Genomic DNA, 18,854 nt, shown 5'->3' on the forward strand with positions numbered 1-18,854 from the left:
ATCAGGGTCCCCAGAGATCCCCCCACTTACATCAGGGTCCCCAGAGATCCCCCCACTTACATCAGGGTCCCCAGAGAGCCCCTACTTACATCAGGGTCCCCAGTGAGCCCCCACTTACATCAGGGTCCGCAGAGATCCCCCAATTACATCAGGGTCCCCAGAGATCCCCCACTTACATCAGGGTCCCCAGAGAGCCCCCACTTACATCAGGGTCCCCAGAGAGCCCCCCACTTACATCAGGGTCCCCAGAGATCCCCCACTTACATCAGGGTCCCCAGAGAGCCCCCCCACTTACATCAGGGTCCCCAGAGATCCCCCACTTACATCAGGGTCCCCAGAGATCCCCCACTTACATCAGGGTCCCCAGAGAGCCCCCACTTACATCAGGGTCCCCAGAGAGCCCCCCAATTACATCAGGGTCCCCAGAGATCCCCCACTTACATCAGGGTCCCCAGAGATCCCCCACTTACATCAGGGTCCCCAGAGAGCCCCCCCACTTACATCAGGGTCCCCAGAGAGCCCCCCACTTACATCAGGGTCCCCAGAGATCCCCCCATTTACATCAGGGTCCCCAGAGAGCCCCCCACTTACGCCACTGCAGAGTGACATGAAATATTGCAACAACCACCATTTTATTCTCCAGGGTCTCTACGAAAATATATATATATAATGTTTGGGGGTTCTGAGGAATATTCTAGCAAAAAAAAAAAAAAAAGATTTTAACTTGAAGCCAACAAATGTCAGAAGAAGGTTTAGTGTTTTAGGGGGTTAAACTTCCCTCATTTACACACAAAGTTCATTCCAATGACAAATTGTTACAATGTTTATACTTCACTGATGATGAAAGGGTATTTATATATTGTGGGGTCACCAGTCCGGTATTTATATATTGTGGGGTCACCAGTCCGGTATTTATATATTGTGGGGTCACCAGTCCGGTATTTATATATTGTGGGGTCACCAGTCCGGTATTTATATATTGTGGGGTCACCAGTCCGGTATTTATATATTGTGGGGTCACCAGTCCGGTATTTATATATTGTGGGGTCACCAGTCCGGTATTTGTATATTGTGGGGTCACCAGTCCGGTATTTGTATATTGTGGGGTCACCAGTCCGGTATTTGTATATTGTGGGGTCACCAGTCCGGTATTTATATATTGTGGGGTCACCAGTCCGGTATTTGTATATTGTGGGGTCACCAGTCCGGTATTTGTATATTGTGGGGTCACCAGTCCGGTATTTATATATTGTGGGGTCACCAGTCCGGTATTTATATATTGTGGGGTCACCAGTCCGGTATTTATATATTGTGGGGTCACCAGTCCGGTATTTGTATATTGTGGGATTACCAGTCCGGTATTTGTATATTGTGGGATTACCAATCCGGTATTTGTATATTGTGGGGTCACCAGTCCGGTATTTATATATTGTGGGGTCACCAGTCCGGTATTTATATATTGTGGGGTCACCAGTCCGGTATTTGTATATTGTGGGGTCACCAGTCCGGTATTTGTATATTGTGGGGTCACCAGTCCGGTATTTATATATTGTGGGGTCACCAGTCCGGTATTTATATATTGTGGGGTCACCAGTCCGGTATTTATATATTGTGGGGTCACCAGTCTGGTATTTATATATTGTGGGGTCACCAGTCTGGTATTTATATATTGTGGGGTCACCAGTCTGGTATTTATATATTGTGGGGTCACCAGTCTGGTATTTATATATTGTGGGGTCACCAGTCTGGTATTTATATATTGTGGGGTCACCAGTCCGGTATTTATATATTGTGGGGTCACCAGTCCGGTATTTGTATATTGTGGGGTCACCAGTCCGGTATTTATATATTGTGGGGTCACCAGTCCGGTATTTATATATTGTGGGGTCACCAGTCCGGTATTTATATATTGTGGGGTCACCAGTCCGGTATTTGTATATTGTGGGGTCACCAGTCCGGTATTTATATATTGTGGGGTCACCAGTCCGGTATTTATATATTGTGGGGTCACCAGTCCGGTATTTGTATATTGTGGGGTCACCAGTCCGGTATTTATATATTGTGGGGTCACCAGTCCGGTATTTGTATATTGTGGGGTCACCAGTCCGGTATTTATATATTGTGGGGTCACCAGTCCGGTATTTATATATTGTGGGGTCACCAGTCCGGTATTTGTAAATTGAAATCATATCCCCTCTCAAGCGTCTCTTCTCCAGAGAGAATAAGTTCAGAGCTCACAACCTTTCCTCATAACTAAGATCCTCCAGACCCTTTATTAGCTTTGTTGCCCTTCTTTGTACTCGCTCCATTTCCAGTACATCCTTCCTGAGGACTGGTGCCCAGAACTGGACAGCATACTCCAGGTGCGGCCGGACCAGAGTCTTGTAGAGCGGAAGAATTATCGTTTTATCTCTGGAGTTGATCCCCTTTTAATGCCAATATTCTGTTTGCTTTATTAGCAGCAGCTTGGCATTGCATGTCATTGCTGAGCCTATCATCCACTAGGACCCCCAGGTCCTTTTCCATCCTAGATCCCCCCAGAGGTTCTCCCCCCAGTGTATAGATTGCATTCAGATTTTTACCACCCAAATGCATTATTTTACATTTTTCTACATTGAACCTCATTTGCCATGTAGTTGCCCCTCCCCCATTAATTTGTTCAGATCTTCTTGCAAGGTTTCCACATCCTGCGGAGAAGTTATTGCCCTGCTTAGCTTAGTATCTTCTGCAAATACAGAGATTGAACTGTTTATCCCATCCTCCAGATCGTTTATGAACAAATTAGAACAAACAAATCGTAGCTTAGTATCGTCCTGCATACACACGGGCACACAATTGTTGGCCAACAATCACGAATGTAGTGACGTATTACGTGGTTTTTCAGCTCTTTAGCGCCACCCTTGGGGCTCCTTCTGCTCATTTTGTGTTAGTAGAAGTTTGGTGATTCGCACTTTTCATTTCTGAACGGACGTTCGTCATCCAGACATGTTGTGGAATCGGAGGAGATAACGTCTTATTTATTGTTGGCCTCGGATTTATCGCTTTGACATTATTTTTTGGTTGAATAATAATAATGATTTGATTTTCTATATTTTCTATAAGTTCTATTGGCAGATTTCATGTCTAATTTTATTTCTTTTTGTAATGAACAATAAATGATTTGTGGAGAATAATATTTATCTTTGTGTTTTACTTCCAATGACAGTTTGGGAATCGGCAGTTATATTTATAAAATACAAAGTAACATTATCAAGGGACAGCAACATATTTGTATCTTTTGAGATTAAAAAATTTGGGATAATAATGGTGTTGTGGTAACTTGACCAAAATATATATATTATTATTATTATTATTATTATTATTATTATTATTATTATTATTATTATTATTACCTTTGACAATTAGTTTCCAATAATCCATCATTATCACCAGCAAAGCATCTTCATTATCATCCCATTATATAGAAGAAGAGAATTGTGCGCTGCATTTCCACATTTCACAATTTGCCGCGTCACAAATGTTAATTCTCCATTACAAACGCAAGTTTACAAGACCGATCGCTTCCGAGCATGCGTGTTTGTACTTTGGACTTTTGTCTGACAGACTTGTGTACACACGCTCGGAAAATCCCACAACAGATATTTGTCCATGGAAAATTTTAAAACCTGCCATCCAACATTTGTCCGTGGAAAATCCAACAGCCTGTCATCAGACATTTCCCATCGGAAAATCCGATCGTGTGTACGCGGCATTAGTCCGGAGGGTTCAATATTGAGTTGGCTCCGCCCTTTGCAGCTATAACAGCTTCACCTCTCCTGGGAGGGCCGTCCACGAGGTTTAGGAGGGTGTCTATAGGAATGTTTGACCATTCTTCCAGAAGAGCATTTGTGAGGTCAGGCACTGATGTTGGATGAGAAGGCCCGGCTCGCATTTTCCACTCTAATTCATCCCAAAGGTGTTCTATCAGGTTGAGGTCAGGACTCTGTGCAGGCCAGTCAAGTTCCTCCACCCCAAACTCGCTCATCCATGTCTTTATGGACCTTGCTTTGTGCACTGGTCCAAATCATTTGGTGGAGGGGGGATTATGGTGTGGGGGTGGGGGGTTGTTTTTTAGGGGTTGGGTTGGGCCCCTTAGTTCCAGTGAAGGGAACTCTTAAGGCGTCAGCATACCAAGACATTTTGGACAATTTCATGCTCCCAACTTTGTGGGAGGAGTTTGGGGACGGCCCCTTCCTGTTCCAACATGACTGCACACCAGAGCACAAAGCAAGGTCCATAAAGACATGGATGAGTGAGTTTGGGGTGGAGGAACTTGACTGGCCTGCACAGAGTCCTGACCTCAACCCGATAGAACACCTTTTGGGATGAACTGGAGTGGAGACTGCGAGCCAGGCCTTCTCATCCAACATCAGAGCACAAAGCAAGGTCCATAAGTGATGATGACAATCTTATCTCCAATCAATGGGCCCATGATAGCAGTCATGTGACCCTCCCTCTGGTCTATGGGGGGGGGAGGGGGGGGTAACAGGTGGAGGAGATTGAGGGGTTAAATCATCTTCTGAAAATCCCGGGACTCCCCCAGGGAGAAAATCCAATCATTTCCCTTTGGACGATCACTCAATCGATCCGCCCACATCCACAATATAATCGACTGTATTTCTAGTATAAGTGAAACATTAACAGTTCAGATTTATGAAATCTACAAAGTTTAAATATTGATTTTTTATCACCATCGTCATGTCCTCTCTATTCCTCTGTATTCCTCTCTATTCCTCTTTATTGGGCTGTAAATGATAAAAGTCAATATTTGAGTGACATAAAAAGATTTGATCGTTGTTAGAGAAAGATGGATTGGGGCTATAAATGAGGAAGGTTTGGAATGACTACAAGATGAGTCAATGTAAGAAAATGTTTCATTCAATACATTAAAAAACATGAGATGGTAAATTATTATTGTTGTTACAATGAGTCGATCTTTTCCTCGTCACCTTCTCTTCTCTGCCAAAAATTCCCAACAAATATTCAGCTTTTGTTTCCTGGGTGTCAGAGGACCGCCCACTTCCTGAGGAGGACCGCCCACTTCCTGAGGAGGACCGCCCACTTCCTTAGGGTAATGTCAGGACTGCTAAATAAATATTCGCTCTTCTGACCGAGACAACCAACAATCATCTGAGAGATCGTCCCAGATATCGATCGCACCATACACACCATGTTCTCCACCGCCATACAGGTGACTTCTATTATTCCGGGTCTTCAGTCTGCAGGAGATTCAAATATTATTTACTATTATTATTTACTATTATTTGTATTATTATTATTATTATTATTGTTATTATTATTATTATTATTATCAATATTTGTAGTATTGTTGTTAGTAGTGGTAGTATTTTTTTTTTATTTGTTGTTATGCTTCTTGTTCTTATTATTATTATTATTATTACTCCATTCAGTGCAATGAAATGGTTCTAATCGGAGCGTCTCAAGTCGCTTTGTCTTAGAAAAAAGGTTTCTGTACCATTTGGGGGCGACTTCCGAGCGACTTGTATTGACTTCTATTACAGAAGTTGATTACAAGTCACACTGAAGTCGCTCTGTAGGGGGCGCTTCAGAGTCAGGTGACGAGGAATCTGCCCCAGTGTGACCCGAGACTTCTTGTTGTTGTCATTTGTAGTATTGTTAGTAGTATTATTATTGTTTTTAATATGTAGTATGGTTATTATTATTTCCATTTTTGTTCTTCTTCTTATTATCTTACACAGTTAGTCAGGTTGAAAAAAGACACAAGTCCATCCTGTTCACTAACAACCAACATCTTCTATTCATTTTTAAAATACAAACCCATCTATTCCATTTATCTGTATCACAAAAGTCATTATAAATGGGCACTTTGTAAGAGGGGAAAAAAAATTGACAGAAAATTAAAAAAAATAAAATGTGAGGAGAAAATATTAATGGATGAAATGAAGTTGCATGTTTTTGTTTTGTACATAAAACTTCAGAAATCGCCGATTCCAACCAAAACTCTGACCTAAAAATCCATAAAAAAACAAAAAACCTCACTGACTTATATTAGACTGCCGGTTGGACTTTAAAAAAAAAAGTGATAAAGAATCTTCCTCACCTCCAGCAGTCCCAAAATTTAAAAACATAAAAAAAAATACAAAGTTTATGTGGAAAATGGAATAATTACGATATTAACTTGTATTCGTTTATTAATCAGAGATGAGAGAAGTTCAGGGATTTCATTGATGAAACTTCACCAAAATTCAAGACAAAAATGTTTTGAATTTTATACAAAATAAAATAAAATGAAGGGGATTTTAAGGCTGAAATGAGCTTTAATGTTTCTGAGTAAAAAAAAAAAAAAAAAAAAAAACAGCAAAAATAGGCAAATGTTTTTCTACTGATTGTGTATTGTCACATTAATGTTGTTCAATTTTTTTCTATTACTTAACAAAATCAAATAACAAAATTTACCAAAATATAACCATTAAAAAAAACAAAGAAAAGGAAATAATATTTCAAACGTTTTTTTTATTTGTTTCTTGATGGTGATTATGTTGCGGTGCTGAATGGCAAAATTAAAGGCCAATTTTACCAAATTTTTGGCAAGTGTGAAATCTGTCATTTCACCTGAAAATCTCTGAAATGCGTTGCTGATCCTCACAACCCAGAAAAACAAATTTCACAATCTGCGTTTCTCTGTTTTTTTTTTTTTTCATGCAAATAATAAACCGTCTGGCCAAAGAAAAGTTGTAATATTGTCATGAAAAGGATAAGAAAAGCTTTAGAAATACAAACTCATTACCGATTATTGAATCCCGAACAATGTGATCATATAAAGTCACAAAGTGGAGAACGCAATGCTGAGCGCAAGCGGCAGGACCGTAAGTGGGCGGTGAGGTCAGAGCGCCCTCTAGTGGAAGTATTGAGCACTACAACCAGCTCAATGATCCAAATCCATACCATTGCTGTGGATCTGATCATTTCCATCAGTAAAGAGGCAGAATTGATCATCTTCACCCCGGTGCAGATCAGGCAGAATGCATTACTTCTCGGTACCCAAATTCTTTATAACTATAGAACAATACGGAAAGGTTTCTTCACAGTAAGAGCTGAGAAAATGTGGAATAGAATCCCTCCAGAGGTGGATCTGTCCAGATCAGTAGATTGGATTCTTTCCTGGTGTACAGAATATAACTGGATAGTAACATTTATAGGGAAAGGTGATCCCGGGGCGACTCTAGAAGGCAGAACGACGGATGAACTTCCATAAACTTCCAAACATTAAAAAGAAAATCCCTTCACTGCAGAACTGAAATAATTTCCCGGATGGTGAAAAGTCGGTGAAATCTGAATGTACTTTTCTGTTTTCTTCCTCCAGAACACGAAGAAGATCCACCGTCTGTCCAGACACATCCACAAATCAGCCATGAAAGGTAAGAATATTCCAAGTCCGGACAACATGGGACTGTCCACGACAACCAATCACACTTCATTTCACAAGAGACAAACACTGATTGGTCACTTGGGGCTTTCCCATTGGGAACGTTGGTCTGTTCCGTTTCCTTGCTCCGGGTTTGTCCGGGTTTTCCCATGTGATATGAAGATATCAGAGAGATCAGAGGAAGAGTCGTCACTAATAATAATCTTCTGTCTGTTTTAGTGGTTGTCGGAAGCCAGGATGAGGAGACGGTCACCAACAGCTTTGCATCGTTCATCCACGGGATACGCCCCGGGGACCTCCCCGATATAGTGCGCCACAGAAGTAAGCGCATGATGCTGGACAGCATTGGTGTTGGATTAATCGGAAGCACAACACACGTCTTCAATATCATCCTGAAATATTGTCAGGTATGTCCCGATATACAATATCACTGCCCACCCCGCCCCCACCCATGACCTAAATACAATAGAGTATTGATACACACTGTGTATGATCTGTCATACATATTATACACACAATGTATCAATGTTTTGTAGACCATTGTGTTTATGTCTTCCATTTACAGTATGATATGTTATCTCCGAACACCGATGAAGGGATTTGTGAAACGCGTTGGTTATATTTTCTGATCTTTTGCTGTAAATAACAAACATTCCCAGGACTAAATCTTGAGTTATGGGGATATAGACCTTCACATTGCTCTGGGGATCTCATCCTTCTATATAGACCTTCACATTGCTCTGGGGATCTCGTTCTTCTATATAGACCTTCACATTGCTCTGGCGATCTCGTTCTTCTATAAAGACCTTCACATTGCTCTGGGGATCTCGTTCTTCTATAAAGACCTTCACATTGCTCTGGGGATATCATCCTTCTATATAGACCTTCACATTGCTCTGGGGATCTCATCCTTCTATATAGACCTTCACATTGCTCTAGGGATCTCATCCTTCTATAAAGACCTTCACATTGCTCTGGGGATCTCATCCTTCCATACAGACCTTCACATTGCTCTGGGGATCTCATCCTTCTATATAGACCTTCACATTGCTCTGGGGACTTCATCCTTCTATATAGACCTTCACATTGCTCTGGGGACTTCATCCTTCTATATAGACCTTCACATTGCTCTGGGGATGTCATCCTTCTATATAGACCTTCACATTGCTCTGGGGATCTCATCCTTCTATATAGACCTTCACATTGCTCTGGGGACTTCATCCTTCTATATAGACCTTCACATTGCTCTGGGGATCTCATCCTTCTATATAGACCTTTACATTGCTCTGGGGACTTCATCCTTCTATATAGACCTTCACATTGCTCTGGGGATGTCATCCTTCTATATAGACCTTCACATTGCTCTGGGGATGTCATCCTTCTATATAGACCTTCACATTGCTCTGGGGATCTCATCCTTCTATATAGACCTTCACATTGCTCTGGGGACTTCATCCTTCTATATAGACCTTCACATTGCTCTGGGGATGTCATCCTTCTATATAGACCTTCACATTGCTCTGGGGATCTCATCCTTCTATATAGACCTTCACATTGCTCTGGGGATCTCATCCTTCTATATAGACCTTCACATTGCTCTGGGGATCTCATCCTTCTATATAGACCTTCACATTGGTCTGGGGATCTCATCCTTCTATATAGACCTTCACATTGCTCTGGGGATCTCATCCTTCTATATAGACCTTCACATTGCTCTGAGGTTCTCATCCTTCTATAAAGACCTTTACATTGCTCTGGGGATCTCATCCTTCTATATAGGCCTTCACATTGCTCTGAGGTTCTCATCCTTCTATAAAGACCTTCACATTGCTCTGGGGATCTCATCCTTTTTTAATTTCCACATTGCTCTGGGGATCTCATCCTTATATAGAGACCTTCACATTGGTCTGGGGATCTCATCCTTCTATATAGACCATCACATTGCTCTGGGGACTTCATCCTTCTATAAAGACATTCACATTGCTCTGGGGATCTCATCCTTCTATATAGACCTTCACATTGCTCTGGGGATCTCATCCTTCTATATAGACCTTCACATTGCTCTGGGGATCTCATCCTTCTATATAGACCTTCACATTGCTCTGGGGATCTCATCCTTCTATATAGACCTTCACATTGCTCTGGGGACGTCATCCTTCTATATAGACCTTTACATTGCTCTGGGGATGTCATCCTTCTATATAGACCTTCACATTGCTCTGGGGATCTCATCCTTCTATATAGACCTTCACATTGCTCTGGGGATCTCATCCTTCTATATAGACCTTCACATTGCTCTGGGGACTTCATCCTTCTATATAGACCTTCACATTGCTCTGGGGACTTCATCCTTCTATATAGACCTTTACATTGCTCTGGGGATCTCATCCTTCTATATAGACCTTCACATTGCTCTGGGGATCTCATCCTTCTATATAGACCTTCACATTGCTCTGGGGATGTCATCCTTCTATATAGACCTTCACATTGCTCTGGGGATCTCATCCTTCTATATAGACCTTCACATTGCTCTGGGGATCTCATCCTTCTATATAGACCTTCACATTGCTCTGGGGATGTCATCCTTCTATATAGACCTTCACATTGCTCTGGGGATCTCATCCTTCTATATAGACCTTCACATTGCTCTGGGGACTTCATCCTTCTATATAGACCTTTACATTGCTCTGGGGATCTCATCCTTCTATATAGACCTTCACATTGCTCTGGGGATCTCATCCTTCTATATAGACCTTTACATTGCTCTGGGGATCTCATCCTTCTATATAGACCTTCACATTGCTCTGGGGACTTCATCCTTCTATATAGACCTTTACATTGCTCTGGGGATCTCATCCTTCTATATAGACCTTCACATTGCTCTGGGGATCTCATCCTTCTATATAGACCTTCACATTGCTCTGGGGATCTCATCCTTCTATATAGACCTTCACATTGCTCTGGGGACTTCATCCTTCTATAAAGACCTTCACATTGCTCTGGGGTTCTCATCCTTCTATATAGACCTTCACATTGCTCTGGGGATCTCATCCTTCTATATAGACCTTCACATTGCTCTGGGGATCTCATTCTTCTATATAGACCTTCACATTGCTCTGGGGATCTCATCCTTCTATATAGACCTTCACATTGCTCTGGGGACCTCATCCTTCTATATAGACCTTTACATTGCTCTGGGGATCTCATCCTTCTATATAGACCTTCACATTGCTCTGGGGATCTCATCCTTCTATATAGGCCTTCACATTGCTCTGAGGTTCTCATCCTTCTATAAAGACCTTCACATTGCTCTGGGGATCTCATCCTTATATAGAGACCTTCACATTGGTCTGGGGATCTCATCCTTCTATATAGACCTTCACATTGCTCTGGGGACTTCATCCTTCTATAAAGACCTTCACATTGCTCTGGGGATCTCATCCTTCTATATAGACCTTCACATTGCTCTGGGGATCTCATCCTTCTATATAGACCTTCACATTACTCTGGGGATCTCATCCTTCTATATAGACCTTCACATTGCTCTGGGGTTCTCATTCTTCTATATAGACCTTCACATTGCTCTGGGGATCTCATCCTTCTATATAGACCTTCACATTGCTCTGGGGATCTCATCCTTCCATATAGACCTTCACATTGCTCTGGGGATCTCATCCTTCTATAAAGACCTTCACATTGCTCTGGGGATCTCATCCTTCTATAAAGACCTTCACATTGCTCTGGTGTTCTCATCCTTCTATATAGACCTTCACATTGCTCTGAGGTTCTCATCCTTCTATAAAGACCTTCACATTGCTCTGGGGTTCTCCAGCCTCCAAGGGTTGGAATTGATCCCCATTCTCAGGAAAATCCAGAGCCACACCATCAGATTTATTACCCGATTTCAAGGTGGAATCCAAAGTTAAAGCAATGTCCCCATTTTCCAATTATCGATTATTTCTGGTCTTTTTGAGACTACAGATTTTGCAGTTTTTCATTATCCATGTGTTCAGTGTCATACCTGGAGGAGAAGGTCACAGGAAATATTCAGCCTTCATTTTGTATCTTTTTCAGGATCTGCATTTTTGCACGTACGGAAATACTTCTCATTGCTCAGTTTATGGACAGAAAGGTTTGAAGCTCTCCCCCACCCTGGCTGCGTATGCTAATGGAGTGGCTGTAAGTATAGCCGACCACCAATAATAAACCCCAGAGACCAGAAGACGGTGGAAGGTGTCTAATAATAATGTCTTGTTGGTTCAGGTTCACTCCATGGATTTTGACGACACGTGGCACCCCGCCACCCACCCATCTGGTGCCGTCCTTCCAGCTCTATTGGCACTGACACAGATGGTCTCCCAAGAAAGGCGAATCACTGGAGAGGAGCTTCTGATGGCTTTCAATGTTGGAATTGAGATTCAAGGAAGATTGATGGGCTTTTCCAAGGAAGCAAATAACATTCCTAAAAAGTGAGTTGTTACAAAAGTCATCATTTTTATAATTGTATTCATCGCTGTTCTGTTACAATATAATATATGGATACATCTACACCCAGGCATTGTCTTATCCTACTTATTTTCAGACAAGATTAGTCACCAAGGGGGTCTTTTTTATGCCACAGTTACATTTTACAGCAGAAATGACCATCACATCTACTGTATATGAACTTGTTAGACAACCCACAATCCTCCACTATTCTAGGAAGATTTTCGACAAGATATTGGAGGGTGCTGTGGGCATTTGTGCCCATTTGTGAGGTCAGGTACTGATGTTGGAGGAGAAGACCTGGCTCACCATCGGCATTCCAATTCATCCCGAAGGTGATCAGTAGGGATGTGGTCAGGGCTCTGTACAGAACACTCACGTTCTTCCTCCCATCAAACCTCTATGGGCTTGTTGGTCATCCCATTCCAAATCCATGGCCATTGATATGGAGTTGCTCTCCTTTGTGGCTTTAACATCCCCCAATCTTTTGGGAAGATATTCTACAAAAGTTTGGAGGGTGTCTGTAGGAATTTTTGCACATTTGTGAGGTCAAGCACAATATTCCAAAAGCATACATTCTTGTGAATGTAAATGGGTGCTGCAGCAACCACCGGATGGAAACCAAAGACAGTCAAGGTAAGAATTATGTCACAAGTACTACATTCTGGAGCTCCTTGGTATGCTGGTGACATAATTTTTGCATTTGTGAGGTCAGGTACTGATGCTGGATGGACCTGGTTCACAATCCAATTCATCCTGAAGGTGTTCAGTAGGGATGAGGTTGGGGCTCTGTACAGGACACACCAAACTGGTCACACCAGGTCTTTATTGTGTTGCCTCCATTTTGTGGATATAACCTCCTCCATTTTTCTGGGAAGACTTTCCACAAGATTTTTGGAGGGCTTCAGTGGGAATTTGTGCCTATTTGTGAGGTCAGGTACTGATATTGGATGAAAACACCTGGCACACCATCAGTGTTCCAGTTCATCCCAAAGGTGTTCAGTAGGGATGAGGTCAGGGCTCTGTGCAGGACACTCGAGTTCCTCCACACAACTGGCCACACCATGTGTTTATGGAGTTGGCTTTGTACATGGTGGGGGGGGGGGGCACAGTCATGCTGGAACAGAAAAGGGTGTTTAGTAGGGTAGAGGTCCAAAGGTATTCAGTAGGGTTAAGATCAGGGCTCTGTGCAGGAAACTCACGTTCCTCCATGACCTCAAACCTACTGAACACCTTTGGAATGAGATCTGATCTAAAAAGTATTCAGCAGGGTTGAGGGCATGTACTGATATTGGATGAGAAGACTCGATTCTAAAGGTCTTCCAAAAGTAGGGATGAGGTCAGGGCTCTGTGCAGGACACTGGAGTTCCTCCACACCAAACTGGTCACACTATGTCTTCATAGAGCTGGCTTTGTAAACAGGGGGGAGGGGGGGCACAGTCATGGTGGAATAGAATAGAAGATCCTTCCTTAGACTGTTATTTTATACACACCAAGGAAGAAATGAAACCTCAGCCCTCATCTAATTCTATTCCTTTTTTATCTTGTATTTAATACATAATAATTGGAAATGTTTGCTCATTACAGATTTCATCCACCTTCGGTAGTTGGAACCATGGGAAGTGCTGCCGCCTCTGCCAAGCTTCTTTTATTAGATAAGGAACAATGCATGCACGCCCTGGCAATCGCTGCCTCTCTTGCTGGTGCCCCAATGGCCAATGCCGCTACTCTAGCCAAGCCTTTACACATTGGCAATGCTACGAGGTTAGGCCTGGAAGCTGCTATTCTGGCTGCTAAAGGAATGGAGGCCAATTCCCTCATACTGGATGATGTCTCAGGTTGCGCTGGTTTTAGTGCATTTTATGGTGACTACCAACCTAAGTCACTGGCATTCCCTGGTAAAAACTATGAGTTCCTTCTAGCAAAGCAAGACATTGCCTTTAAGTCTTTCCCGGCACATCTGGGGATGCACTGGGTAGCTGATGCTGCTGTCTCAGTCAGAAATAGATATATGGAGCACTATGGTACTTTTGACCCATCTGCTATCCAATCTATAGTTCTCAGAGTCCCGATCTCCAAATACATCAATAGGCCTTATCCAGAGTCGGAGCACCAGGCCCGTCACTCCTTCCAGTTCAATGCTTGCACGGCTCTCCTGGATGGTGAAGTTACCATCGCTTCCTTCAATGATGATCACATGTTTAGAAAAGACCTTCAGCATCTTCTGAGCAAGGTGGTGGTGGAGCATCCTCAGGACAACGAGGCCAACTTTGACAAGATGTACGGTGAAGTGTCTTTGCTGCTGAAGAATGGGGATGTGATGGTCGGTAAATGTGACACTTTCTACGGCCACTGGAGAAAGCCCCTGAGCAGAGAGTCCCTGCTGAAGAAATTTGTGACCAATGCCAGAACCGTCCTCCAGGATGACCAGATCCAAGGTGTCATCCAGATGGTGGACAACCTGGAGAGCGTCACAGACAGTTCACAGCTACCTCTGCTGCTTCAATAATTCTGTGTGGTCAACAGGAAAATCAGGTTTTCATTCATCCATCAGCATCTCATTGGGGGGATTACTTTTCCTGTAGGCACAACAGAAAGTGAGATAAAATCCTTCCACAATGAGGGGACTTCCCTCCTAGACAGTTGACACCAGAACAATTGTCCTCATTGGAAGATTTCCTCTTCTGGTGACAAATCTAAACTTTGGATTTCCCATCATTTACAGTCCCAGTGACAATGGTCACCAGGACAAGTGGAGAGGGAGAATCTCCATAGTGGGGACCCAGACAGCAATAAAAACCTGACAGAGGATTAACCCTTCCGCACTCCACCCAAAACTTCCAAAAAATTGATTATACAATTTAGGAGCAAAAACATCCAAAGCTTCATTATGGATTACAAAACGTGAACGGTTCTTCTGTTGGCAGCTGAAAGTTCTAAAGCTGGACTTTGGGATGACATTTCATTATTCCATGTAAAAGTCACATTGAAAAATTCACTTGTTAATTGATAAGAAATAAACAATCAATATTTTTTTTAAAAATGCCAATAATGGGAACCAGAATGTTAAGAGTGGTGTAGGGCCAAATGTCTATAGGGAAGTATAGCCCATTTGTCTTCTATATATATTATATATTGTGTATTTATATTTAAATATATTTGTATAGATTCCTGCCTGTCAGTCATTGAAAATATTTATTCTTAATGTAAATGTATTGTAACAGACGGGTGAGTGATCAGTGCTTGGGGGTGGGGTGATGTCTGATCTGAACCACCACAATCTGCAAAAACAACCCCCCCCCCCCCCCCCAACTCTGACCTCTGATAGTTGTAAAGAACACAAGGCAATGTACAGCTCCTTCAATATGAATGCAATAATTATATGTTTGTTGAATCAAAGCAAATCGTATTTTTGTTTTTTTTTATTGCCTGGAAGGTACAGAGAGTCTTGGTTCATGGTGGGTGAGGATTGGGTTCATGGTGGGTGAGGATTGGGTTCATGGTGGGTGAGGTATGGGGTTCATGGTGGGGGAGGATTGGGTTTATGGTGGAGGAGGATTGGGTTCATGGTGGGGGAGGATTGGACTCATGGTGGGGAAGGATTGGGTTCATGGTGGGGGAGGATTGGGTTCATGGTGGGGGAGGATTGGGTTCATGGTGGGTGAGGATTGGGTTTATGGTGGGGGAGGATTGGGTTTATGGTGGGGGAGGATTGGGTTCATGGTGGGGGAGAATTGGGTTCATGGTGGGGGAGGATTGGGTCTATGGTGGGGGAGGATTGGGTTCATGGTGGGGGAGGATTGGGTTCATGGTGGGGGAGGATTGGGTTCATGGTGGGGGAGGATTGGGTTTATGGTGGGGGAGGATTGGGTTTATGGTGGGGGAGGATTGGGTTCATGGTGGGGGAGGATTGGGTTCATGGTGGGGGAGGATTGGACTCATGGTGGGTGAGGATTCGAGTCATGATGGGTGAAGATTGGGCTCATGCTGGGTTTCGAGTCATGGTGGGTGAGGATTTGAGTCATGATGGGTGAGAATTGGGGTTGTGGTGGCTGAGGATTGGGTTCATGGTGGCTGAGGATTGGGGTCATGGTGGGTGGAGATTCGGGTCATGGTGGTTGGGGATTCGGGTCATGGTGGTTGGGGATTCGGGTCATGGTGGGTGGAGATTTGGGTCATGGTGGGTGGGGATTCAGGTCATGGTGGGTAAGGATTGGGGCCATGGTGGGTGGGGATTCGGGTCATGGTGGGTAAGGATTGGGGTCATGGTGGGTGGAGATTTGGGTCATGGTGGGTGGGGATTCAAGTCATGGTGGGTAAGGATTGGGGTCATGGTGGGTGAGGATTCGGGTCATGGTGGGTGGGGATTGGGGTCATGGTGGGTAAGTATTGGGGTCATGGTGGGGGAGGATTGGGTTCATGGTGGGTGGGAATTCGGTTCATGTTGGGTGGAGATTTCTCCCCCTAATACTAAAGAAGGGGCATTGTTTGCTCCCACTGGGACAGTCCAGCCCCATAAAGTAAACTGGTTCTTTTGGTTAGAAGGTTTGGAGTCCAGGCCCTGGACTGTTCATTGAGGCAGAAGAGTGAGGATTGCTGTGTGCCTGGCTGCTATTGCACTGATCTAGGAAAGGAACCGGGGACAAATCAGGGGGGTGAGCACTACAGTAACATGGAGGCTGAGAAGGCAAGAATAACAGCTTCCATCAGTGCCTTCCCACAAAGGTGTTTTATTTTTTTAAATGTCCTTTTTAAAAGCAACCCTGTCACTTGGATGATTGTGTTGAGAAAAGGACCTGAAAGTACAAACTTCAAGATGTTTCTATGTAGTCTTAGTTCTAAAGTGCCCCATGGGGTCCCCGTACTCAGTATATAGTGCCCTATGGGGCCCCTGTACTCAGTATATAGTGCCCCATGGGGTCCCCGTACTCAGTATATAGTGCCCCACTGGGTCCCCGTACTCAGCATATAGTGCCCCATGGGGCCCCCGTACTCAGTATATAGTGCCCCACGGGGTCCCCGTACTGAGTATATAGTGCCCCACGGGGTCCCCGTATTCAGTATATAGTGCCCCATGGGGCCCCTTGTACTCAGTATCTAGTGCCCCATGGGGCCCCTGTACTCAGTATATAGTGCCTGTGTCTGGCTGGGAGCCTCATAGTCTCCAAATCAGCTGTAAAATTGACATTTGCATATAGTGTAATCTGGGATCAGAGGCTCCCTCCCGGGTTGCTCAACATTTCAGCATTTGCAAAAGCACAGAGCGTCAGATTGGAAGTCTATATGTTCCTCAGACATTGCACAGTGCTGTGATCATCTGAAGGTCACATGCATTTATTGGCCTGGGCTCGGCACTCATACCAATAGCTTTCTGCCAGGGGAGCAATAGCAACTCAGTCTGGTTGGTGGCCAAAATAAACTCAGCTTCTGGATGTGCTTTGCATCATCCAATGTCCATGTAGATGCCTTCTAACTGAGCCTGTACCCATAAAGATAACCTGCCAGGATAATAAAAATGGTGGCCACTAGGGATGAGCTTCGTGTTCGAGTCGAACCCATGTTCGACTCGAACATCGGCTGTTCGATCGTTCGCCGAATTGCGAACGTTATGGGCCGTTCGCGCTAAATTCGTGTGGCGCGTCACGGCCCATAATTCACTGCGGCATCGCAGTGCATTGCTGGCTGATGATTGGCCAAGCATGCACTATGACCCGCATGCTTGGCCAATCACAGCGCCGTCAGTAGAGAGAGCTGTAATTGGCCAAAGCCAGGGTGGCTTTGGCCAATTATGGCTCAGGGGATTTAGTACACACCCCACACTATATAAGGCCGCCTGCACGGCGGCCCTGTGTAGTGTGTGTTCCGGTGTGCTGAGAGATAGAGAGAGAGAGAGAGACAGTGTCATTTGATTTGAGTTAGATAGATTAGGCAGAACAGTCAGTCAGTTAGCTGCACTTACAGTGTATTGTGTATATATATGCATCCCAGGTGTTGCATATATATATATACACTGTATTCAGTTTAGCTAGATCCGTTCCTGTTATCTTCTATCTAGACTATTTACATTTAATGCAGTGCGTCCTGCTCACAGTGTTCAGCTAGATCCGTTCCTGCTATTTACATTTAGTGCAGTGCGTCCTGCTCACAGTGTTCAGCTAGATCCGTTCCTGTTATCTTCTAGACTATTTACATTTAGTGCAGTGCGTCCTGCTCACAGTGTTCAGCTAGATCCGTTCCTGCAATTTACATTTAGTGCAGTGCGTCCTGCTCACAGTGTTCAGCTAGATCCGTTCCTGCTATTTACATTTAGTGCAGTGCGTCCTGCTCACAGTGTTCAGCTAGATCCGTTCCTGCTATTTACATTTAGTGCAGTGCGTCCTGCTCACAGTGTTCAGCTAGATCCGTTCCTGCTATTTACATTTAGTGCAGTGCGTCCTGCTCACAGTGTTCAGCTAGATCCGTTCCTGTTATCTTCTAGACTATTTACATTTAGTGCAGTGCGTCCTGCTCACAGTGTTCAGCTAGATCCGTTCCTGCTATTTACATTTAGTGCAGTGCGTCCTGCTCACAGTGTTCAGCTAGATCCGTTCCTGCTATTTACATTTAGTGCAGTGCGTCCTGCTCACAGTGTTCAGCTAGATCCGTTCCTGCTATTTACATTTAGTGCAGTGCGTCCTGCTCACAGTGTTCAGCTAGATCCGTTCCTGCTATTTACATTTAGTGCAGTGCGTCCTGCTCACAGTGTTCAGCTAGATCCGTTCCTGTTAAATTCCTACTGACCGGCAGGCTTGTCTGGTTACAGTATATAAAGCTACCTGAAGAAAATTACAGGTGTTCTATTTGATCCTATTAGTACCACGGTCAGGCAGCTAGACTATTTACATTTAGTACAGTGCGTCCTGCTCACAGTGTTCAGCTAGAT

General features: G+C 43.7%; 2 protein-coding genes across 2 annotated transcripts in view; both read left to right on the forward strand.

Annotated features, from left to right (window-relative positions):
* Nucleotides 1-15,330, forward strand: part of LOC141108856 (cis-aconitate decarboxylase-like) — a 91,795-nt gene extending 76,465 nt beyond the window's left edge. Inside the window, exon 7 of the transcript XR_012236133.1 lies at nucleotides 14,468-15,330. The gene's annotated coding sequence lies outside the window, so the exon portion shown is untranslated. The remainder of the gene's footprint in view (nucleotides 1-14,467) is intronic.
* On the forward strand, nucleotides 5,100-14,468 carry LOC141108857 (cis-aconitate decarboxylase-like). The gene is made up of 6 exons (XM_073600827.1): nucleotides 5,100-5,230; nucleotides 7,385-7,439; nucleotides 7,667-7,854; nucleotides 11,522-11,626; nucleotides 11,711-11,916; nucleotides 13,520-14,468. The coding sequence occupies exons 1-6, from the start codon at nucleotides 5,210-5,212 to the stop codon at nucleotides 14,439-14,441; spliced, it is 1,497 nt and encodes a 498-aa protein (XP_073456928.1). The 5' UTR covers nucleotides 5,100-5,209; the 3' UTR covers nucleotides 14,442-14,468.
* Nucleotides 15,331-18,854: the final 3,524 nt, after the last annotated feature.

The sequence above is a fragment of the Aquarana catesbeiana genome, linkage group LG09 (assembly GCF_042186555.1).
Source record: "Aquarana catesbeiana isolate 2022-GZ linkage group LG09, ASM4218655v1, whole genome shotgun sequence".
In the NCBI taxonomy this organism is placed as follows: domain Eukaryota; kingdom Metazoa; phylum Chordata; class Amphibia; order Anura; family Ranidae; genus Aquarana; species Aquarana catesbeiana.

Excerpts from the sequence above, each read along its gene's own strand:
- LOC141108857 (XM_073600827.1), top strand. The coding sequence starts at position 5,210 with ATGTTCTCCACCGCCATACAG. Across the intron at positions 7,440-7,666 it reads CCACAAATCAGCCATGAAAG|TGGTTGTCGGAAGCCAGGAT; the intron begins GTAAGAATATTC and ends TGTCTGTTTTAG. Across the intron at positions 7,855-11,521 it reads TCATCCTGAAATATTGTCAG|GATCTGCATTTTTGCACGTA; the intron begins GTATGTCCCGAT and ends TATCTTTTTCAG.